The 25000-nt window shown below is 49.8% G+C and overlaps 1 protein-coding gene across 2 annotated transcripts in view; it reads right to left on the bottom strand.

Annotated features, from left to right (window-relative positions):
• LOC130305617 (SWI/SNF-related matrix-associated actin-dependent regulator of chromatin subfamily D member 3) overlaps positions 1 to 24918 on the bottom strand; it is a 58735-nt gene extending 33817 nt beyond the window's left edge. For both annotated transcript variants that reach the window (XM_056552011.1, XM_056552012.1), the window contains exons 1-4: positions 24908 to 24918; positions 21899 to 22021; positions 4070 to 4165; positions 2001 to 2102 (exon numbers count right to left, since the gene is read on the bottom strand). In XM_056552011.1, the coding sequence (XP_056407986.1) occupies positions 2001 to 2102; positions 4070 to 4165; positions 21899 to 22021; positions 24908 to 24913 (327 nt within the window). In that variant the 5' untranslated portion in view covers positions 24914 to 24918. The remainder of the gene's footprint in view (positions 1 to 2000; positions 2103 to 4069; positions 4166 to 21898; positions 22022 to 24907) is intronic.
• Between the last annotated feature and the right edge of the window lie 82 nt (positions 24919 to 25000).

The raw sequence follows: 25000 nt of genomic DNA, 5'->3' as shown, positions 1-25000 counted from the left end.
GGGCAGGACACCCCTCATATATATATACACCAGCTAAAAATAACATCCCTACAGGGCAGGACACCCCTCATATATATATACACCAGCTAAAAATAACATCCCTACAGGGCAGGACACCCCTCATATACATATATATATACACCAGCTAAAAATAACATCCCTACAGGGCAGGACACCCCTCATATACATATATATATATACACCAGCTAAAAATAACATCCCTACAGGGCAGGACACCCCTCATATACATATCTATATACACCAGCTAAAAATAACATCCCTACAGGGCAGGACACCCCTCATATACATATATATATACACCAGCTAAAAACAACATCCCTACAGGGCAGGACATCCCTCATATACATATATAATGTCACCAGCTAAAAACAACATCCCTACAGGGCAGGACACCCCTCATATACATATATAATGTCACCAGCTAAAAACAACATCCCTACAGGGCAGGACACCCCTCATATACATATATATATACACCAGCTAAAAATAACATCCCTACAGGGCAGGACACCCCTCATATACATATATATATACACCAGCTAAAAATAACATCCCTACAGGGCAGGACACCCCTCATATACATATATATACACCAGCTAAAAATAACATCCCTACAGGGCAGGACACCCCTCATATACATATATATACACCAGCTAAAAACAACATCCCTACAGGGCAGGACACCCCTCATATACATATATATACACCAGCTAAAAACAACATCCCTACAGGGCAGGACACCCCTCATATACATATATATATACACCAGCTAAAAACAACATCCCTACAGGGCAGGACACCCCTCATATACATATATATATATACACCAGCTAAAAACAACATCCCTACAGGGCAGGACACCCCTCATATACATATATATATACACCAGCTAAAAACAACATCCCTACAGGGCAGGACACCCCTCATATACATATATATATACACCAGCTAAAAATAACATCCCTACAGGGCAGGACACCCCTCATATACATATATATATACACCAGCTAAAAACAACATCCCTACAGGGCAGGACACCCCTCATATACATATATAATGTCACCAGCTAAAAACAACATCCCTACAGGGCAGGACACCCCTCATATACATATATAATGTCACCAGCTAAAAACAACATCCCTACAGGGCAGGACACCCCTCATATACATATATATATACACCAGCTAAAAATAACATCCCTACAGGGCAGGACACCCCTCATATACATATATATATACACCAGCTAAAAATAACATCCCTACAGGGCAGGACACCCCTCATATACATATATATACACCAGCTAAAAATAACATCCCTACAGGGCAGGACACCCCTCATATACATATATATACACCAGCTAAAAACAACATCCCTACAGGGCAGGACACCCCTCATATACATATATATACACCAGCTAAAAACAACATCCCTACAGGGCAGGACACCCCTCATATACATATATATATACACCAGCTAAAAACAACATCCCTACAGGGCAGGACACCCCTCATATACATATATATATATATACACCAGCTAAAAACAACATCCCTACAGGGCAGGACACCCCTCATATACATATATATATACACCAGCTAAAAACAACATCCCTACAGGGCAGGACACCCCTCATATACATATATATATATACACCAGCTAAAAACAACATCCCTACAGGGCAGGACATCCCTCATATACACATATAATGTCACCAGCTAAAAATAACATCCCTACAGGGCAGGACACCCCTCATATACACATATGCAGTTTTTGGCTTAAAAGGATGCCCCCTACAGGGCAGGACACCTCTCACACAGTCAAAGGCTTAGAATAATGCCCTCACAAGGCAGGACACCCCTCATATACACATAAGCAGCCACCAGCTAAAAATGGTGCCCTCTACAGGACAGGAGACTCCTCATATACTGTCACAGGCTGAGAAGGATAGTCTGACTTTGGGGCGGCAGCGTGACAGTCACCTGGTAGTCCAGCATCAGCAGCAGGGTGCAGCGCACACTGACATCTCCTGGTCGCTTCACCTGGAAGCCGTCTGTCTCCTGGGTGCTGGGTGTCCGGTGCCACTGAGAAAAGGAGATGAGTTAAATACAGGAGACCCCGCCCCTGAGGAGTTCACATCCTTTATATGTCTTATCAGGAAAGTGTATAATCAATAGTGTCGCTAATCTGCATTTACCAAAGACATGGAGCCTCTCAACCCAAGAAGTGGTGCCCCTCTACCCCCACCCAGAGGAAGTGGTGCTCCTCTACCCCCACCCAGAGGAAGTGGTGCCCCTCTACCCCCACCCAGAGGAAGTGGTGCCCCTCTACCCCCACCCAGAGGAAGTGGTGCTCCTCTACCCCCACCCAGAGGAAGTGGTGCTCCTCTACCCCCACCCAGAGGAAGTGGTGCTCCTCTACCCCAACCCAGAGGAAGTGGTGCCCCTCTACCCCCACCCAGAGGAAGTGGTGCTCCTCTACCCCAACCCAGAGGAAGTGGTGCCCCTCTACCCCCACCCAGAGAAGTGGTGCCCCTCTACCCCAACCCAGAGGAAGTGGTGCCCCTCTACCCCCCACTCAGAGGAAGTGGTGCTCCTCTACCCCCACCCAGAGGAAGTGGTGCTCCTCTACCCCCACCCAGAGGAAGTGGTGCTCCTCTACCCCCACCCAGAGGAAGTGGTGCCCCTCTACCCCCACCCAGAGGAAGTGGTGCCCCTCTACCCCCACCCAGAGGAAGTGGTGCCCCTCTACCCCCACCCAGAGGAAGTGGTGCCCCTCTACCCCCACCCAGAGGAAGTGGTGCCCCTCTACCCCCACCCAGAGGAAGTGGTGCCCCTCTACCCCCACCCAGAGGAAGTGGTGCCCCTCTACCCCTACCAAGAGGAAGTGGTGCTCCTCTACCCCCACCCAGAGGAAGTGGTGCTCCTCTACCCCCACCCAGAGGAAGTGGTGCTCCTCTACCCCCACCCAGAGGAAGTGGTGCCCCTCTACCCCCACCCAGAGGAAGTGGTGCCCCTCTACCCCCACCCAGAGGAAGTGGTGCCCCTCTACCCCCACCCAGAGGAAGTGGTGCCCCTCTACCCCCACCCAGAGGAAGTGGTGCCCCTCTACCCCTACCAAGGGGAAGTGGTGCTCCTCTACCCCCACCCAGAGGAAGTGGTGCTCCTCTACCCCCACCCAGAGGAAGTGGTGCCCCTCTACCCCCACCCAGAGGAAGTGGTGCCCCTCTACCCCCACCCAGAGGAAGTGGTGCCCCTCTACCCCCACCCAGAGGAAGTGGTGCCCCTCTACCCCCACCCAGAGGAAGTGGTGCTCCTCTACCACCCACCCAGAGGAAGTGGTGCTCCTCTACCCCCACCCAGAGGAAGTGGTGCCCCTCTACCCCCACCCAGAGGAAGTGGTGCTCCTCTACCCCCACCCAGAGGAAGTGGTGCTCCTCTACCCCCACCCAGAGGAAGTGGTGCCCCTCTACCCCCACCCAGAGGAAGTGGTGCCCCTCTACCCCCACCCAGAGGAAGTGGTGCCCCTCTACCCCCACCCAGAGGAAGTGGTGCCCCTCTACCCCCACCCAGAGGAAGTGGTGCTCCTCTACCCCCACCCAGAGGAAGTGGTGCCCCTCTACCCCCACCCAGAGGAAGTGGTGCTCCTCTATCCCCACCCAGAGGAAGTGGTGCTCCTCTACCCCCACCCAGAGGAAGTGGTGCTCCTCTACCCCCACCCAGAGGAAGTGGTGCCCCTCTACCCCCACCCAGAGAAGTGGTGCCCCTCTACCCCCAACCCAGAGGAAGTGGTGCTCCTCTACCCCCACCCAGAGAAGTGGTGCCCCTCTACCCCCAACCCAGAGGAAGTGGTGCTCCTCTACCCCCACCCAGAGAAGTGGTGCCCCTCTACCCCCAACCCAGAGGAAGTGGTGCTCCTCTACCCCCACCCAGAGAAGTGGTGCCCCTCAAACTGTTTCCAGAAATGGGGGCTCTTAGATTGTGTCTAAAGAGATGGGACTTATAAGAAGCCCCATCAGGGGCCACATCCTGAAGAGCCATATCAAACGCACCTCCACCAGGTGATTGTCCGGTCCGTACAGGTCCTTGTCCAACTCAATCACCAGACTCTTAAAAAAGGAGGAGAATTTCCGCTTCATCTTACTGGGCTGAGAGAAGAGAGAGACAGCATCAGACCGAGACATCATATAGAGACATCATAGAGACCTCCATCATAAAGAGACCTCCATCATATAGAGACATCATATAGAGACCTCCATCATATAGAGATATCATAGAGACCTCCATCATATAGAGACCTCCATCATATAGAGACATCATAGAGACCTCCATCATAAAGAGACCTCCATCATATAGAGACATCATATAGAGACCTCCATCATATAGAGATATCATAGAGACCTCCATCATATAGAGACCTCCATCATATAGAGACATCATAGAGATATCATAGAGACCTCCATCATATAGAGACATCATAGAGACCTCCGTCATAAAGAGACCTCCATCATATAGAGACATCATAGAGACCTCCGTCATAAAGAGACCTCCATCATATAGAGACATCATAGAGACCTCCATCATAAAGAGACCTCCATCATATAGAGACATCATATAGAGACCTCCATCATATAGAGATATCATAGAGACCTCCATCATATAGAGACCTCCATCATATAGAGACATCATAGAGATATCATAGAGACCTCCATCATATAGAGACATCATAGAGACCTCCGTCATAAAGAGACCTCCATCATAGAGACATCATAGAGACCTCCGTCATAAAGAGACCTCCATCATATAGAGACATCATAGAGACCTCCATCATAAAGAGACCTCCATCATATAGAGACATCATATAGAGACCTCCATCATATAGAGACATCATAGAGATATCATAGAGACCTCCATCATATAGAGACATCATAGAGACCTCCATCATATAGAGACATCATAGAGACCTCCATCATATAGAGACATCATAGAGACCTCCATCATATAGAGACCTCCATCATATAGAGACTAGTGATGTCGCGAACATAAAATTTTCGGTTCGCGGACCGCGATCGCGAACTTCCGCAAATGTTTGCGAACCGCTATTGACTTCAATGGGCAGGCGAATCTTAAAACCCACAGGGACTCTTTCTGGCCACAATAGTGATTTAAAAGTTGTTTCAGGGGGACTAATACCTGGACTAATACCTGGGCTAATACCTGGACAAATACCTGGGCTAATACCTGGGCTAATACCTGGACAAATACCTGGGCTAATACCTGGACAAATACCTGGGCTAATACCTGGACTAATACCTGGACTAATACCTGGACTAATACCTGGGCTAATATCTGGACTAATACCTGGACAAATACCTGGACAAATACCTGGGCTAATACCTGGACTAATACCTGGACTAATACCTGGACTAATACCTGGACTAATACCTGGACTAATACCTGGACTAATACCTGGACTAATACCTGGGCTAATATCTGGACTAATACCTGGACAAATACCTGGGCTAATACCTGGACTAATACCTGGACTAATACCTGGACTAATACCTGGACTAATACCTGGGCTAATATCTGGACTAATACCTGGACAAATACCTGGGCTAATACCTGGACTAACACGTGGACTAATACCTGGACTAACACGTGGACTAATACCTGGACTAACACGTGGACTAATACCTGGACTAACACGTGGACTAATACCTGGACTAACACGTGGACTAATACCTGGGCTAATACCTGGACTAACACGTGGACTAATACGTGGACTAATACCTGGACTAATACCTGGACTAATACCTGGACTAATACCTGGGCTAATACCTGGACTAATACCTGGACTAATACCTGGACTAATACCTGGACTAACACCTGGACTAACACCTGGACTAACACCTGGACTAACACCTGGGCTAATACCTGGACTAATACCTGGACTAATACCTGGACTAATACCTGGACTAATACCTGGACTAATACCTGGGCTAATACCTGGACTAATACCTGGACTAACACCTGGACTAATACCTGGACTAATACCTGGGCTAATACCTGGGCTAATACCTGGACTAATACCTGGACTAATACCTGGACTAATACCTGGGCTAATACCTGGACTAACACGTGGACTAATACCTGGACTAACACGTGGACTAATACCTGGGCTAATACCTGGACTAATACCTGGGCTAATACCTGGACTAACACGTGGACTAATACCTGGACTAACACGTGGACTAATACCTGGGCTAACACCTGGGCTAACACCTGGGCTAACACCTGGGCTAACACCTGGACTAACACCTGGACTAACACCTGGACTAATACCTGGACTAACACGTGGACTAATACCTGGGCTAACACCTGGACTAACACCTGGATTAACACCTGGACTAATACCTGGGCTAATACCTGGGCTAATACCTGGGCTAATACCTGGACTAACACCTGGACTAACACGTGGACTAATACCTGGGCTAATACCTGGACTAACACCTGGACTAACACCTGGGCTAACACCTGGACAAATACCTGGACAAATACCGGGGCTAATACCTGGACTAATACCTGGACTAATACCTGGACTAATACCTGGACTAATACCTGGACTAATACCTGGACTAATACCTGGACTAATACCGGGGCTAATACCTGGACTAATACCTGGACTAATACCTGGACTAATACCTGGACTAACACGTGGACTAACACCTGGACTAACACGTGGACTAATACCTGGACTAATACCTGGACTAATACCTGGACTAATACCTGGACTAATACCGGGGCTAATACCGGGGCTAATACCTGGACTAATACCTGGACTAATACCTGGACTAATACCTGGACTAATACCTGGACTAAGCGCTTTCACACTCTGAGCATTCATCATCCGTTACTAAATGTCTGTTTTCTCTGTATAAAGGATTCTAAGGGCTGAATAAATATTCTACCGTTACCGTTATCCCTCATGTACGGCCGAACACCTCTGCCTACAGAATCCCACAGCCGGGACTACTACTACTACTCCCATCATGGTACAGACTCCCACAGCCGGGACTACTACTACTACTCCCATCATGGTACAGACTCCCACAGCCGGGACTACTACTACTACTCCCATCATGGTACAGACTCCCACAGCCGGGACTACTACTACTACTCCCATCATGGTACAGACTCCCACAGCCGGGACTACTACTACTCCCATCATGGTACAGACTCCCACAGCCGGGACTACTACTACTACTCCCATCATGGTACAGACTCCCACAGCCGGGACTACTACTACTACTCCCATCATGGTACAGACTCCCACAGCCGGGACTGCTACTACTCCCATCATGGTACAGACTCCCACAGCCGGGACTACTACTACTACTCCCATCATGGTACAGACTCCCACAGCCGGGACTACTACTACTACTCCCATTATGGTACAGACTTGTTTCCATGATGGGAGTAGTAATTCCCTGGCTGCGGGAGTCTGCAGACAGCTGGGGAGGCTACATTAGTGCTTGTACTACAACCCCCATTATGGAACAGACTCTGTTCCATGATGAGGGTTGTAGTACTGGGGCTGAGGGATTGATCGCACCGGGTTTTTTCACTTCTGAGACCTGATCCGATCAGAAGTTATTAAGCAGAGGAGCGGGGGACAAGCTCCACAACCCTGCGATGTTTTAACTTTCATTCTTGAATCCCCCGCGGGAGCCCTGAATGGCCGGTCAGGATTCTCAGCGAGAGATTGAAAAATGAACTTTGAGAGTAGCGGGGGCCAAAGAGCACTGTGGGGGGCAAGAGATATAGCGCTGCAGAGGGGGGGGCAGACATATAGGCTATATATCTAGCCCCCCAGCAGTGCATTAGGTATGACCCCCGCCTGCACATTAAATATATACCCCCCGCCAGTGCATTAAATATATACCCCCCGCCGGTGCATTAAATATATACCCCCCGCCGGTGCATTAAATATATACCCCCCGCCGGTGCATTAAATATATACCCCCCGCCGGTGCATTAAATATATACCCCCGCCTGCACATTAAATATATACCCCCCGCCGGTGCATTAAATATATACCCCCGCCTGCACATTAAATATATACCCCCCGCCGGTGCATTAAATATATACCCCCCGCCAGTGCATTAAATATATACCCCCCGCCGGTGCATTAAATATATACCCCCCGCCGGTGCATTAAATATATACCCCCCGCCGGTGCATTAAATATATACCCCCGCCGGTGCATTAAATATATACCCCCCGCCGGTGCATTAAATATATACCCCCCGCCGGTGCATTAAATATATACCCCCCGCCGGTGCATTAAATATATACCCCCCGCCGGTGCATTAAATATATACCCCCCGCCGGTGCATTAAATATATACCCCCCGCCGGTGCATTAAATATATACCCCCCGCCAGTGCATTAAATATATACCCCCCGCCGGTGCATTAAATATATACCCCCCGCCGGTGCATTAAATATATACCCCCCGCCGGTGCATTAAATATATACCCCCCGCCGGTGCATTAAATATATACCCCCCGCCGGTGCATTAAATATATACCCCCGCCGGTGCATTAAATATATACCCCCGCCGGTGCATTAAATATATACCCCCCGCCGGTGCATTAAATATATACCCCCACAGCGCATGTATATCTGCCCCCACAGCTCTTCTATATACACATACCTCTGCTGCCGAATGAATGAAAGGTATTTTTATTAGCAGCGTATAGAGTCGGCTCCGGCAGTATACGCTGCTAATAGAAATACCTTTCATTAATTCGGCAGCAGAGGTATGTGTATATAGAAGAGCTGTGGGGGCAGATATACATGCGCTGCGGGGGTATATATTTAATGCACCGGCGGGGGTATATATTTAATGCACCGGCGGGGGGTATATATTTAATGCACCGGCGGGGGGTATATATTTAATGTGCAGGCGGGGGTATATATTTAATGCACCGGCGGGGGGTATATATTTAATGCACCGGCGGGGGGTATATATTTAATGCACCGGCGGGGGGTATATATTTAATGCACCGGCGGGGGGTATATATTTAATGCACCGGCGGGGGGTATATATTTAATGCACCGGCGGGGGTATATATTTAATGCACCGGCGGGGGTATATATTTAATGCACCGGCGGGGGGTATATATTTAATGCACCGGCGGGGGGTATATATTTAATGCACCGGCGGGGGGTATATATTTAATGTGCAGGCGGGGGTATATATTTAATGCACCGGCGGGGGGTATATATTTAATGCACCGGCGGGGGGTATATATTTAATGCACCGGCGGGGGGTATATATTTAATGCACCGGCGGGGGGTATATATTTAATGCACCGGCGGGGGGGTATATATTTAATGCACCGGCGGGGGGTATATATTTAATGCACCGGCGGGGGGTATATATTTAATGTGCAGGCGGGGGTATATATTTAATGCACCGGCGGGGGGTATATATTTAATGCACCGGCGGGGGGTATATATTTAATGCACCGGCGGGGGGTATATATTTAATGCACCGGCGGGGGGTATATATTTAATGTGCAGGCGGGGGTATATATTTAATGCACCGGCGGGGGGTATATATTTAATGCACCGGCGGGGGGTATATATTTAATGCACCGGCGGGGGGTATATATTTAATGCACCGGCGGGGGGTATATATTTAATGCACCGGCGGGGGGTATATATTTAATGCACCGGCGGGGGGTATATATTTAATGCACCGGCGGGGGGTATATATTTAATGCACCGGCGGGGGGTATATATTTAATGTGCAGGCGGGGGTATATATTTAATGCACCGGCGGGGGGTATATATTTAATGTGCAGGCGGGGGGTATATATTTAATGCACCGGCGGGGGGTATATATTTAATGTGCAGGCGGGGGTATATATTTAATGCACCGGCGGGGGGTATATATTTAATGCACCGGCGGGGGGTATATATTTAATGCACCGGCGGGGGGTATATATTTAATGCACCGGCGGGGGGTATATATTTAATGCACCGGCGGGGGGTATATATTTAATGCACCGGCGGGGGGTATATATTTAATGCACCGGCGGGGGGTATATATTTAATGTGCAGGCGGGGGTCATACCTAATGCCCTGCTGGGGGGCTAGATATATAGCCTATATGTCTGCCCCCCCCTCTGCAGCGCTATATCTCTTGCCCCCCACAGTGCTCTTTGGCCCCCGCTACTCTCAAAGTTCATTTTTCAATCTCTCGCTGAGAATCCTGACCGGCCATTCAGGGCTCCCGCGGGGGATTCAAGAATGAAAGTTAAAACATCGCAGGGTTGTGGAGCTTGTCCCCCGCTCCTCTGCTTAATAACTTCTGATCGGATCAGGTCTCAGAAGTGAAAAAACCCGGTGCGATCAATCCCTCAGCCCCTGTACTACAACCCTCATCATGGAACAGTCTGTTCCATAATGGGGGTTGTAGTACAAGCACTAATGTAGCCTCCCCAGCTGTCTGCAGCCAGGGAATTACTACTCCCATCATGGAAACAAGTCTGTACCATAATGGGAGTAGTAGTAGTCCCGGCTGTGGGAGTCTGTACCATAATGGGAGTAGTAGTAGTCCCTCAGCACTGCAGGAGTCCCTGATGTCACCTCTTCTGAGCTCAGAAGTAATAACGGATATTATAAACCGGGTGGACGACATAAAGGTTCATCCGTCACCATAGACTTCAATGTTATAAATAACGGCGGATAATTCACCCGTTTCTTGTGACGGAAGAAAAATTAGTGCAGGTCCCGTTATTTCTTCCGTCACAACTAACGTCCGTTATCCATGACCGACTATAACGGATCATAGTGGATAATCAAATATTACCATAGACTTTAATGGGATTCTCTAACGTCCGTTTCTCAGGACTTTTCGCTTTTCTAACGGATGAATGTTTATAGTGTGAAAGCAGCCGAACACCTGAACTGTGGTGAGCCGGAGCGGGACCCAGGGCAAAACTCACACGGAACATTACAGAGATGATGCAGAGTCAGGTATTAATCCATAAAGGACATAAATCACCTATTATTCCTAAATGGTTTGGAATAACCTGCGCTAGCCCCCTTTAGACATCACATAGAGCCCCCCTTTAGGCAGCACATAGAGCCCCCCCCCCCTTTAGGCATCACATAGTTAGAGCCCCCCTTTAGGCAGCACATAGAGCCCCCCTTTAGGCATCACATAGTTAGAGCCCCCCTTTAGGCATCACATAGTTAGAGCCCCCCTTTAGGCATCACATAGTTAGAGCCCCCCTTTAGGCATCACATAGTTAGAGCCCCCCTTTAGGCATCACATAGTTAGAGCCCCCCTTTAGGCATCACATAGTTAGAGCCCCCTTTAGGCATCACATAGTTAGAGCCCCCCTTTAGGCATCACATAGTTAGAGCCCCCTTTAGGCATCACATAGTTAGAGCCCCCCTTTAGGCATCACATAGTTAGAGCCCCCTTTAGGCATCACATAGTTAGAGCCCCCTTTAGGCATCACATAGTTAGAGCCCCCTTTAGGCATCACATAGTTAGAGCCCCCTTTAGGCATCACATAGTTAGAGCCCCCCTTTAGGCATCACATAGTTAGAGCCCCCCTTTAGGCATCACATAGTTAGATCCCCCCTTTAGGCATCACATAGTTAGAGCCCCCCTTTAGGCATCACATAGTTAGAGCCCCCCTTTAGGCATCACATAGTTAGAGCCCCCTTTAGGCATCACATAGTTAGAGCCCCCTTTAGGCATCACATAGTTAGAGCCCCCTTTAGGCATCACATAGTTAGAGCCCCCTTTAGGCATCACATAGTTAGAGCCCCCTTTAGGCAGCACATAGTTAGAGCCCCCTTTAGGCATCACATAGTTAGAGCCCCCTTTAGGCATCACATAGTTAGAGCCCCCCTTTAGGCATCACATAGTTAGAGCCCCCCTTTAGGCATCACATAGTTAGAGCCCCCCTTTAGGCATCACATAGTTAGAGCCCCCCTTTAGGCAGCACATAGTTAGATCCCCCCTTTAGGCAGCACATAGTTAGATCCTCCCTTTAGGCAGCACATAGAGCCCCCCCTTTAGGCATCACATAGTTAGAGCCCCCCTTTAGGCATCACATAGTTAGAGCCCCCCTTTAGGCATCACATAGTTAGAGCCCCCCTTTAGGCAGCACATAGTTAGATCCCCCCTTTAGGCAGCACATAGTTAGATCCCCCCTTTAGGCAGCACATAGAGCCCCCCCTTTAGGCATCACATAGTTAGAGCCCCCCTTTAGGCATCACATAGTTAGATCCCCCTTTAGGCAGAGGTCCCCAACCAGGGTGCCTCCAGCAGTTGCAAGACACACGAACTGCACTTATAGCCCTTTTAATACTGTAGTTAGTTGCTTGAAGGAACTTAAGTTTGATTCTGGAGTACCCCTTTTAACCAGCGGTTCCCTCCCAACCAGGGTGCCTCCAGCTGTTCCAAGACACACGGACTGATATTTGAGCCCTAAAAAGGGCTTTTTTGGGTGCTGTCCTTAAAGCAGATGTTAGACTAGAGCTTTAGGAGTAACCTGGACCCTGAATACACCACCTAGCAGCAACCTAGCTATCGCTTTCCCTATACAGCAGCTTCTCTGACCCTGCACTACCTAAGCCTGCAGCTGAATGAGGGAAAATGGCGTCCGTGCAGGAGGTAGGGGGGTCTGGAGGGGAGGGACTGCTGCTGATTGGCTGTAATGTGTCTGCTGACAGGGTCAAAGTTTACCGCAATGTTAAAGTATAGGGGGCGGATCGCACTTCACATATGTTCGCCCGGCGATACCATCGCGCTAAGTTCGCCGGTGAACAATTTGCGACATCTCTAATAGAGACCCCATCGTATATATATATACACCCGGCCACCAATGTTAGGCTGGTTCTCTACTTGGCAGTTTTTTAGCTGAAGTTTATATTTCCTATCACTTTCAAATAAAGGGGGGCGCACATTTCCTGCGGTGGACCCCCATCTCCGAGGGGCGACGTAGAGTGTAAGAGAGAACGAGGACCCCGCACTGAGAACATGCAGCCATGTTGTCTTCCCGGGAGAAGCTTTGCTACTTTTCTCCACCAGAATCCTTTCATCTGGTTGGAGAATCCTCTTTCTACTCCGCCTGTCAGTGGAGAATCCTCTTTCTACTCCGCCTGTCAGTGGAGAATCCTCTTTCTACTCCGCCTGTCAGTGGAGAATCCTCTTTCTATTCCGCCTGTCAGTGGAGAATCCTCTTTCTACTCTGCCTGTCAGTGGAGAATCCTCTTTCTACTCTGCCTGTCAGTGGAGAATCCTCTTTCTACTCCGCCTGTCAGTGGAGAATCCTCTTTCTATTCCGCCTGTCAGTGGAGAATCCTCTTTCTATTCCACCTGTCAGTGGAGAATCCTCTTTCTACTCTGCCTGTCAGTGGAGAATCCTCTTTCTACTCCGCCTGTCAGTGGAGAATCCTCTTTCTACTCCGCCTGTCAGTGGAGAATCCTCTTTCTATTCCGCCTGTCAGTGGAGAATCCTCTTTCTATTCCGCCTGTCAGTGGAGAATCCTCTTTCTATTCCACCTGTCAGTGGAGAATCCTCTTTCTACTCTGCCTGTCAGTGGAGAATCCTCTTTCTACTCTGCCTGTCAGTGGAGAATCCTCTTTCTACTCTGCCTGTCAGTGGAGAATCCTCTTTCTACTCCGCCTGTCAGTGGAGAATCCTCTTTCTACTCCAGGTTTAGGCGCCATTCCCATCACTTTGTCTTCGTTTTACTTTTGCTAAACGTGGTCAACCTCAATGTGTACAGCAAAAAAACAGATCTGTTCCGGTCAGCGTTTTTTTTTTGTTTTTTTATGTAAGTCAATGGGGACGGATTACGGCTTCAGCAGCATCAGTTTTTTTGCATCAGTTTTATGTATCTGTTTTTTTCTGAAAAAAACTGTGTGAATGAAGCCTTATATAGAAAACCCTTCTCTATCACATATTGTAGGGAAATGTCATTTTAGGATCTTCTAATCCTCCGCTTCTAATCCTCCGCTTCGTCTCTCCTGTTATTTGGCTTCAGGAAGGAGATGAATGGAAAGAACTTCTTGTCTTTGGGCTCAGTGAGGCCTCGTCTCCCATCTTCCGGGCTTTTCTATATGTCAATCTGATTGTTTACTTGAACATATTCTGCCCCTGATCTGTCAGTCACCAGGAGCAAGTGAGCGCCATTCTTCAGTGAAAACCACCTTGACGTCAGGTTAGAGATGGGCCTCCAGGGGGGTCCTCTCCTCGGCCAAGGTCCGGACTCCGGGCGGGTCCTCTCCTCGGCCAAGGTCCGGACTCCGGGCGGGTCCTCTCCTCGGCCAAGGTCCGGACTCCGGGCGGGTCCTCTCCTCGGCCAAGGTCCGGACTCCGGGCGGGTCCTCTCCTCGGCCTAGTTCCGGACTCCAGGCGGGTCCTCTCCTCGGCCAAGGTCCGGACTCCGGGCGGGTCCTCTCCTCGACCAAGGTCCGGACTCCAGGCGGGTCCTCTCCTCGGCCAAGGTCCGGACTCCGGGCGGGTCCTCTCCTCGGCCAAGGTCCGGACTCCGGGCGAGTCCTCTCCTCGGCCTAGTTCCGGACTCCGGGCGGGACCTCTCCTCGGCCAAGGTCCGGACTCCGGGCGGGTCCTCTCCTCGGCCAAGGTCCGGACTCCAGGCGGGTCCTCTCCTCGGCCAAGGTCCGGACTTCGGGTGGTGAGACCATCTACCTGGTGTCTGCCCATTGGTCTCTGTTTTTATCTGGACTCCGGGTGGTGAGACCATCTACCTGGTGTCTGCCCATTGGTCTGTTTTTATCCGGACTCCGGGTGGTGAGACCATCTACCTGGTGTCTGCCCATTGGTCTGTTTTTATCCGGACTCCGGGTGGTGAGACCATCTACCTGGTGTCTGCCCATTGGTCTCTGTTTTTATCCGGACTCCGGGTGGTGAGACCATCTACCTGGTGTCTGCCCATTGGTCTCTGTTTTTATCCGGACTCCGGGTGGTTCCTCTTCTCGGCCAAGGTCCGGACTCCGGGCGGGTCCTCTCCTCGGCCAAGGTCCGGACTCCGGGCGGGTCCTCTCCTCGGCCAAGGTCCGGACTCCGGGCGAGTCCTCTCCTCGGCCTAGTTCCGGACTCCGGGCGGGTCCTCTCCTCGGCCAAGGTCCGGACTCCGGGCGGGTCCTCTCCTCGGCCAAGGTCCGGACTCCAGGTGGGTCCTCTCCTCGGCCAAGGTCCGGACTCCGGGCGGGTCCTCTCCTCGGCCAAGGTCCGGACTCCGGGCGGGTCCTCTCCTCGGCCAAGGTCCGGACTCCGGGCGGGTCCTCTCCTCGGCCAAGGTCCGGACTTCGGGTGGTGAGACCATCTACCTGGTGTCTGCCCATTGGTCTCTGTTTTTATCCGGACTCCGGGTGGTGAGACCATCTACCTGGTGTCTGCCCATTGGTCTCTGTTTTTATCCGGACTCCGGGTGGTTCCTCTTCTCGGCCAAGGTCCGGACTCCGGGCGGGTCCTCTCCTCGGCCAAGGTCCGGACTCCGGGCGGGTCCTCTCCTCGGCCAAGGTCCGGACTCCGGGCGAGTCCTCTCCTCGGCCTAGTTCCGGACTCCGGGCGGGTCCTCTCCTCGGCCAAGGTCCGGACTCCGGGCGGGTCCTCTCCTCGGCCAAGGTCCGGACTCCAGGTGGGTCCTCTCCTCGGCCAAGGTCCGGACTCCGGGCGGGTCCTCTCCTCGGCCAAGGTCCGGACTCCGGGCGGGTCCTCTCCTCGGCCAAGGTCCGGACTCCGGGCGGGTCCTCTCCTCGGCCAAGGTCCGGACTTCGGGTGGTGAGACCATCTACCTGGTGTCTGCCCATTGGTCTCTGTTTTTATCTGGACTCCGGGTGGTGAGACCATCTACCTGGTGTCTGCCCATTGGTCTCTGTTTTTATCCGGACTCCGGGTGGTGAGACCATCTACCTGGTGTCTGCCCATTGGTCTCTGTTTTTATCCGGACTCCGGGTGGTGAGACCATCTACCTGGTGTCTGCCCATTGGTCTCTGTTTTTATCCAGATTTCGTTTCTTCAGTCACCACCATCCTGCAGACAATGATTTATCACCTGTGCAGAAAAAAAAGGTTGACCAGTTGCCCATAGCAACCAATCAGATCGCTTCTTTTATTTTTAACATGGCCTCTGCAAAATGAAAGAAGTGATCTGATTGGTTGCTATGGGCAACTGGGCAACTTTTCCAATGGACAGGATTTGATCAATCGCCCCCTATGGGTCGGTCCTCCAGCCTCCTCCATCTCTGAACCGTCTGAGGAGTCAAGGCCTTTACCTAAAGAGACGCCATTATGACCTATGATGTCCTCCCCCGTTCTGCGGTGACCTCTCCTCCAGGCACATAAGGCTAAGTGGCCCTCAGATTCTGGGGCCGCACATTCCTCTCCCGGTTACCAGTAATTCCTTCCAGGTTTCCTGGGACCTCAGCGCCCCCTACTGACCCAACATCTTACATGTTATTATAAAGTGACCCCTTTTTATGTTTCCATCCCCAACAGCAACTGAATAAACCTCAGTTCACACTACACAATATCGTCTCACATCGAAAACAAGACGCCAAAATATAGTGCAAGACCGCAGAGGCCAAAGAGACACCAATCCTGTCCGCTCCTATGGTCAGGACACCTCTCTATAGACTGTCCGCTCCTATGGTCAGGACACCTCTCTATAGACTGTCCGCTCCTGTGGTCAGGACACCTCTCTATAGACTGTCAGCTCCTATGGTCAGGACACCTCTCTATAGACTGTCCGCTCCTATGGTCAGGACTCCTCTCTATAGACTGTCCGCTCCTATGGTCAGGACTCCTCTCTATAGACTGTCCGCTCCTATGGTCAGGACTCCTCTCTATAGACTGTCCGCTCCTATGGTCAGGACTCCTCTCTATAGACTGTCAGCTCCTATGGTCAGGACTCCTCTCTATAGACTGTCCGCTCCTGTGGTCAGGACACCTCTCTATAGACTGTCCGCTCCTGTGGTCAGGACACCTCTCTATAGACTGTCAGCTCCTATGGTCAGGACTCCTCTCTATAGACTGTCAGCTCCTATGGTCAGGACTCTTCTCTATAGACTGTCAGCTCCTATGGTCAGGACTCCTCTCTATAGACTGTCCGCTCCTGTGGTCAGGACACCTCTCTATAGACTGTCCGCTCCTGTGGTCAGGACACCTCTCTATAGACTGTCAGCTCCTATGGTCAGGACACCTCTCTATAGACTGTCCGCTCCTGTGGTCAGGACACCTCTCTATAGACTGTCAGCTCCTATGGTCAGGACACCTCTCTATAGACTGTCAGCTCCTATGGTCAGGACACCTCTCTATAGACTGTCCGCTCCTGTGGTCAGGACACCTCTCTATAGACTGTCAGCTCCTATGGTCAGGACACCTCTCTATAGACTGTCCGCTCCTGTGGTCAGGACACCTCTCTATAGACTGTCAGCTCCTATGGTCAGGACACCTCTCTATAGACTGTCAGCTCCTGTGGTCAGGACACCTCTCTATAGACTGTCCGCTCCTATGGTCAGGACTCCTCTCTATAGACTGTCTGCTCCTATGGTCAGGACTCCTCTCTATAGACTGTCTGCTCCTATGGTCAGGACTCCTGTCTATAGACTGTCCGCTCCTATGGTCAGGACTCCTCTCTATAGACTGTCCGCTCCTGTGGTCAGGACACCTCTCTATAGACTGTCAGCTCCTATGGTCAGGACACCTCTCTATAGACTGTCCGCTCCTATGGTCAGGACTCCTCCTCTCTATAGACTGTCAGCTCCTATGGTCAGGACTCCTCTCTATAGACTGTCAGCTCCTATGGTCAGGACTCCTCTCTATAGACTTTCAGCTCCTATGGTCAGGACTCCTCCTCTCTATAGACTGTCTGCTCCTATGGTCAGGACTCCTCTCTATAGACTGTCAGCTCCTATGATCAGGACTCCTCTCTATAGACTGTCAGCTCCTATGATCAGGACTCCTCTCTATAGACTGTCTGCTCCTATGGTCAGGACTCCTCTCTATAGACTGTCTGCTCCTATGGTCAGGACTCCTCTCTATAGACTGTCAGCTCCTATGGTCAGGACACCTCTCTATAGACTGTCCGCTCCTATGGTCAGGACTCCTCCTCTCTATAGACTGTCAGCTCCTATGGTCAGGACTCCTCTCTATAGACTGTCTGCTCCTATGGTCAGGACTCCTCTCTATAGACTGTCCGCTCCTGTGGTCAGGACTCCTCCTCTCTATAGACTGTCAGCTCCTATGGTCAGGACTCCTCTCTATAGACTTTCAGCTCCTATGGTCAGGACTCCTCTCTATAGACTGTCAGCTCCTATGGTCAGGACTCCTCTCTATAGACTTTCAGCTCCTATGGTCAGGACTCCTCCTCTCTATAGACTGTCTGCTCCTATGGTCAGGACTCCTCTCTATAGACTGTCTGCTCCTATGGTCAGGACTCCTCTCTATAGACTGTCTGCTCCTATGGTCAGGACTCCTCTCTATAGACTGTCTGCTCCTATGGTCAGGACTCCTCTCTATAGACTGTCTGCTCCTATGGTCAGGACTCCTCTCTATAGACTGTCAGCTCCTATGGTCAGGACTCCTCTCTATAGACTTTCAGCTCCTATGGTCAGGACTCCTCCTCTCTATAGACTGTCCGCTCCTATGGTCAGGACTCCTCCTCTCTATAGACTGTCCGCTCCTGTGGTCAGGACACCTCTCTATAGACTGTCTGCTCCTATGGTCAGGACTCCTCTCTATAGACTGTCAGCTCCTATGGTCAGGACACCTCTCTATAGACTGTCCGCTCCTGTGGTCAGGACACCTCTCTATAGACTGTCAGCTCCTATGGTCAGGACACCTCTCTATAGACTGTCCGCTCCTGTGGTCAGGACACCTCTCTATAGACTGTCAGCTCCTATGGTCAGGACACCTCTCTATAGACTGTCAGCTCCTATGGTCAGGACACCTCTCTATAGACTGTCCGCTCCTGTGGTCAGGACACCTCTCTATAGACTGTCAGCTCCTATGGTCAGGACACCTCTCTATAGACTGTCCGCTCCTGTGGTCAGGACACCTCTCTATAGACTGTCAGCTCCTATGGTCAGGACACCTCTCTATAGACTGTCAGCTCCTGTGGTCAGGACACCTCTCTATAGACTGTCCGCTCCTATGGTCAGGACTCCTCTCTATAGACTGTCTGCTCCTATGGTCAGGACTCCTCTCTATAGACTGTCTGCTCCTATGGTCAGGACTCCTGTCTATAGACTGTCCGCTCCTATGGTCAGGACTCCTCTCTATAGACTGTCCGCTCCTGTGGTCAGGACACCTCTCTATAGACTGTCAGCTCCTATGGTCAGGACACCTCTCTATAGACTGTCCGCTCCTATGGTCAGGACTCCTCCTCTCTATAGACTGTCAGCTCCTATGGTCAGGACTCCTCTCTATAGACTGTCAGCTCCTATGGTCAGGACTCCTCTCTATAGACTTTCAGCTCCTATGGTCAGGACTCCTCCTCTCTATAGACTGTCTGCTCCTATGGTCAGGACTCCTCTCTATAGACTGTCAGCTCCTATGATCAGGACTCCTCTCTATAGACTGTCAGCTCCTATGATCAGGACTCCTCTCTATAGACTGTCTGCTCCTATGGTCAGGACTCCTCTCTATAGACTGTCTGCTCCTATGGTCAGGACTCCTCTCTATAGACTGTCAGCTCCTATGGTCAGGACACCTCTCTATAGACTGTCCGCTCCTATGGTCAGGACTCCTCCTCTCTATAGACTGTCAGCTCCTATGGTCAGGACTCCTCTCTATAGACTGTCTGCTCCTATGGTCAGGACTCCTCTCTATAGACTGTCCGCTCCTGTGGTCAGGACTCCTCCTCTCTATAGACTGTCAGCTCCTATGGTCAGGACTCCTCTCTATAGACTGTCAGCTCCTATGGTCAGGACTCCTCTCTATAGACTTTCAGCTCCTATGGTCAGGACTCCTCCTCTCTATAGACTGTCTGCTCCTATGGTCAGGACTCCTCTCTATAGACTGTCAGCTCCTATGATCAGGACTCCTCTCTATAGACTGTCTGCTCCTATGGTCAGGACTCCTCTCTATAGACTGTCTGCTCCTATGGTCAGGACTCCTCTCTATAGACTGTCTGCTCCTATGGTCAGGACTCCTCTCTATAGACTGTCTGCTCCTATGGTCAGGACTCCTCTCTATAGACTGTCAGCTCCTATGGTCAGGACTCCTCTCTATAGACTTTCAGCTCCTATGGTCAGGACTCCTCCTCTCTATAGACTGTCCGCTCCTATGGTCAGGACTCCTCCTCTCTATAGACTGTCCGCTCCTGTGGTCAGGACACCTCTCTATAGACTGTCTGCTCCTATGGTCAGGACTCCTCTCTATAGACTGTCAGCTCCTATGGTCAGGACTCCTCTCTATAGACTGTCTGCTCCTATGATCAGGACACCTCTCTATAGACTGTCTGCTCCTATGGTCAGGACTCCTCTCTATAGACTGTCAGCTCCTATGATCAGGACTCCTCTCTATAGACTGTCTGCTCCTATGGTCAGGACTCCTCTCTATAGACTGTCAGCTCCTATGATCAGGACTCCTCTCTATAGACTGTCAGCTCCTATGATCAGGACTCATCTCTATAGACTGTCTGCTCCTATGGTCAGGACTCCTCTCTATAGACTGTCTGCTCCTATGATCAGGACACCTCTCTATAGACTGTCAGCTCCTATGATCAGGACACCTCTCTATAGACTGTCAGCTCCTATGATCAGGACTCCTCTCTATAGACTGTCTGCTCCTATGATCAGGACTCCTCTCTATAGACTGTCTGCTCCTATGATCAGGACACCTCTCTATAGACTGTCAGCTCCTATGATCAGGACTCCTCTCTATAGACTGTCAGCTCCTATGATCAGGACTCCTCTCTATAGACTGTCTGCTCCTATGATCAGGACTCCTCTCTATAGACTGTCAGCTCCTATGGTCAGGACTCCTCTCTATAGACTGTCTGCTCCTATGGTCAGGACTCCTCTCTATAGACTGTCTGCTCCTATGGTCAGGACTCCCTCTATAGACTGTCTGCTCCTATGATCAGGACTCCTCTCTATAGACTGTCTGCTCCTATGATCAGGACACCTCTCTATAGACTGTCTGCTCCTATGGTCAGGACTCCTCTCTATAGACTGTCTGCTCCTATGGTCAGGACTCCTCTCTATAGACTGTCAGCTCCTATGATCAGGACTCCTCTCTATAGACTGTCAGCTCCTATGATCAGGACACCTCTCTATAGACTGTCTGCTCCTATGGTCAGGACTCCTCTCTATAGACTGTCTGCTCCTATGGTCAGGACTCCTCTCTATAGACTGTCAGCTCCTATGATCAGGACTCCTCTCTATAGACTGTCTGCTCCTATGATCAGGACACCTCTCTATAGACTGTCAGCTCCTATGGTCAGGACTCCTCTCTATAGACTGTCTGCTCCTATGATCAGGACACCTCTCTATAGACTGTCTGCTCCTATGGTCAGGACTCCTCTCTATAGACTGTCAGCTCCTATGATCAGGACTCCTCTCTATAGACTGTCTGCTCCTATGGTCAGGACTCCTCTCTATAGACTGTCAGCTCCTATGATCAGGACTCCTCTCTATAGACTGTCTGCTCCTATGGTCAGGACTCCTCTCTATAGACTGTCTGCTCCTATGGTCAGGACTCCTCTCTATAGACTGTCAGCTCCTATGGTCAGGACTCCTCTCTATAGACTGTCAGCTCCTATGATCAGGACTCCTCTCTATAGACTGTCAGCTCCTATGATCAGGACTTACATCATCCAGTAGTTTTCCTTCCACCCGTAGTTCCCAGGATGCAATGCTCCCATCTGAATCTTCAGCGTCCGTCTTCGCGGGGTTAAACGTGTTTGAGATGTAAAGTCGCAATTTTCGCTTTTGCTGAGAAGGAGAAGAAACAAGTGAGAAAACCCCCGGAGATCTGCGCTACTGTAGTGTGTGCCCTCCGCCATATAGTGTCCACCCCCCCCTATATACAGTATTTACCCCTCTCCTCCCCTATATACAGTATTTACCCCTCTCCTCCCCTATATACAGTATTTACCCCTCTCCTCCCCTATATACAGTATTTACCCCTCTCCTCCCCTATATACAGTATTTACCCCTCTCCTCCCCTATATACAGTATTTACCCCTCTCCTCCCCTATATACAGTATTTACCCCTCTCCTCCCCTATATACAGTATTTACCCCTCTCCTCCCCTATATACAGTATTTACCCCTCTCCTCCCCTATATACAGTATTTACCCCTCCATCTCCCCTATATACAGTATTTACCCCTCTCCTCCCCTATATACAGTATTTACCCCTCTCTTCCCCAATATACAGTATTTACCCCCTCTCCTCCCCTATATACAGTATTTACCCCCTCTCCTCCCCTATATACAGTATTTACCCCCTCTCCTCCCCTATATACAGTATTTACCCCTCTCCTCCCCTATATACAGTATTTACCCCTCCATCTCCCCCTATATACAGTATTTACCCCTCTCCTCCCCTATATACAGTATTTACCCCTCTCTTCCCCAATATACAGTATTTACCCCTCTCCTCCCCTATATACAGTATTTACCCCTCTCCTCCCCTATATACAGTATTTACCCCTCTCCTCCCCTATATACAGTATTTACCCCTCTCCTCCCCTATATACAGTATTTACCCCTCTCCTCCCCTATATACAGTATTTACCCCTCCATCTCCCCTATATACAGTATTTACCCCTCCATCTCCCCTATATACAGTATTTACCCCTCTCCTCCCCTATATACAGTATTTACCCCTCCATCTCCCCTATATACAGTATTTACCCCTCTACACGACTATATACAGTATTTACCCCTCTCCTCCCCTATATACAGTATTTACCCCTCCATCTCCCCCTATATACAGTATTTACCCCTCTCCTCCCCTATATACAGTATTTACCCCTCTCCTCCCCTATATACAGTATTTACCCCTCCATCTCCCCTATATACAGTATTTACCCCTCTACACGACTATATACAGTATTTACCCCTCTCCTCCCCTATATACAGTATTTACCCCTCCATCTCCCCTATATACAGTATTTACCCCTCTACACGACTATATACAGTATTTACCCCTCCATCTCCCCTATATACAGTATTTACCCCTCTCCTCCCCTATATACAGTATTTACCCCTCTCCTCCCCTATATACAGTATTTACCCCTCTCCTCCCCTATATACAGTATTTACCCCTCTCTTCCCCAATATACAGTATTTACCCCTGTCCACCCCCTATATACAGTATTTACCCCTGTCCACCCCCTATATACAGTATTTACCCCTCTCCTCCCCTATATACAGTATTTACCCCTCTCCTCCCCTATATACAGTATTTACCCCTCTCCTCCCCTATATACAGTATTTACCCCTCTCCTCCCCTATATACAGTATTTACCCCTCTCCTCCCCTATATACAGTATTTACCCCTCTCCTCCCCTATATACAGTATTTACCCCTCCATCTCCCCTATATACAGTATTTACCCCTCCATCTCCCCTATATACAGTATTTACCCCTCTACACGACTATATACAGTATTTACCCCTCTCCTCCCCTATATACAGTATTTACCCCTCTCCTCCCCTATATACAGTATTTACCCCTCCATCTCCCCTATATACAGTATTTACCCCTCTACACGACTATATACAGTATTTACCCCTCTCCTCCCCTATATACAGTATTTACCCCTGTCCACCCCCTATATACAGTATTTACCCCTCCATCTCCCCTATATACAGTATTTACCCCTCCCCTATATACAGTATTTACCCCTCTCCTCCCCCTATATACAGTATTTACCCCTGTCCACCCCCTATATACAGTATTTACCCCTGTCCACCCCCTATATACAGTATTTACCCCTCCATCTCCCCTATATACAGTATTTACCCCTGTCCACCCCCTATATACAGTATTTACCCCTCTCCTCCCCTATATACAGTATTTACCCCTCTCCTCCCCTATATACAGTATTTACCCCTGTCCACCCCCTATATACAGTATTTACCCCTCCATCTCCCCTATATACAGTATTTACCCCTCCATCTCCCCTATATACAGTATTTACCCCTGTCCACCCCCTATATTCAGTATTTACCCCTCCATCTCCCCTATATACAGTATTTACCCCTGTCCACCCCCTATATACAGTATTTACCCCTCTCCTCCCCTATATACAGTATTTACCCCTGTCCACCCCCTATATTCAGTATTTACCCCTCCATCTCCCCTATATACAGTATTTACCCCTGTCCACCCCCTATATACAGTATTTACCCCTCTCCTCCCCTATATACAGTATTTACCCCTGTCCACCCCCTATATTCAGTATTTACCCCTCCATCTCCCCTATATACAGTATTTACCCCTCCATCTCCCCTATATACAGTATTTACCCCTCCATCTCCCCTATATACAGTATTTACCCCTCTCCTCCCCTATATACAGTATTTACCCCTCCATCTCCCCTATATACAGTATTTACCCCTCCATCTCCCCTATATACAGTATTTACCCCTCCATCTCCCCTATATACAGTATTTACCCCTCCATCTCCCCTATATACAGTATTTACCCCTCTCCTCCCCTATATACAGTATTTACCCCTGTCCACCCCCTATATTCAGTATTTACCCCTGTCCACCCCCTATATTCAGTATTTACCCCTTCCTGCCCTCTGGGGTTGGATCCCGCCCCCCGGTGATATGATGTGTCCCCCCCTATATTCTGCGCTCACCTTCATCGGTCTCTTCAGAGCCTCCTGGATATCCACCCGTTTCCTCATTATGGTTTGGTCCAATTTTCTTTCAAATGCCAGAAGATCCATATA

This window comes from Hyla sarda, unplaced genomic scaffold (assembly GCF_029499605.1).
Source record: "Hyla sarda isolate aHylSar1 unplaced genomic scaffold, aHylSar1.hap1 scaffold_1326, whole genome shotgun sequence".
Classification (NCBI taxonomy): domain Eukaryota; kingdom Metazoa; phylum Chordata; class Amphibia; order Anura; family Hylidae; genus Hyla; species Hyla sarda.
This window is presented reverse-complemented; position numbering and strand designations above follow the sequence as displayed.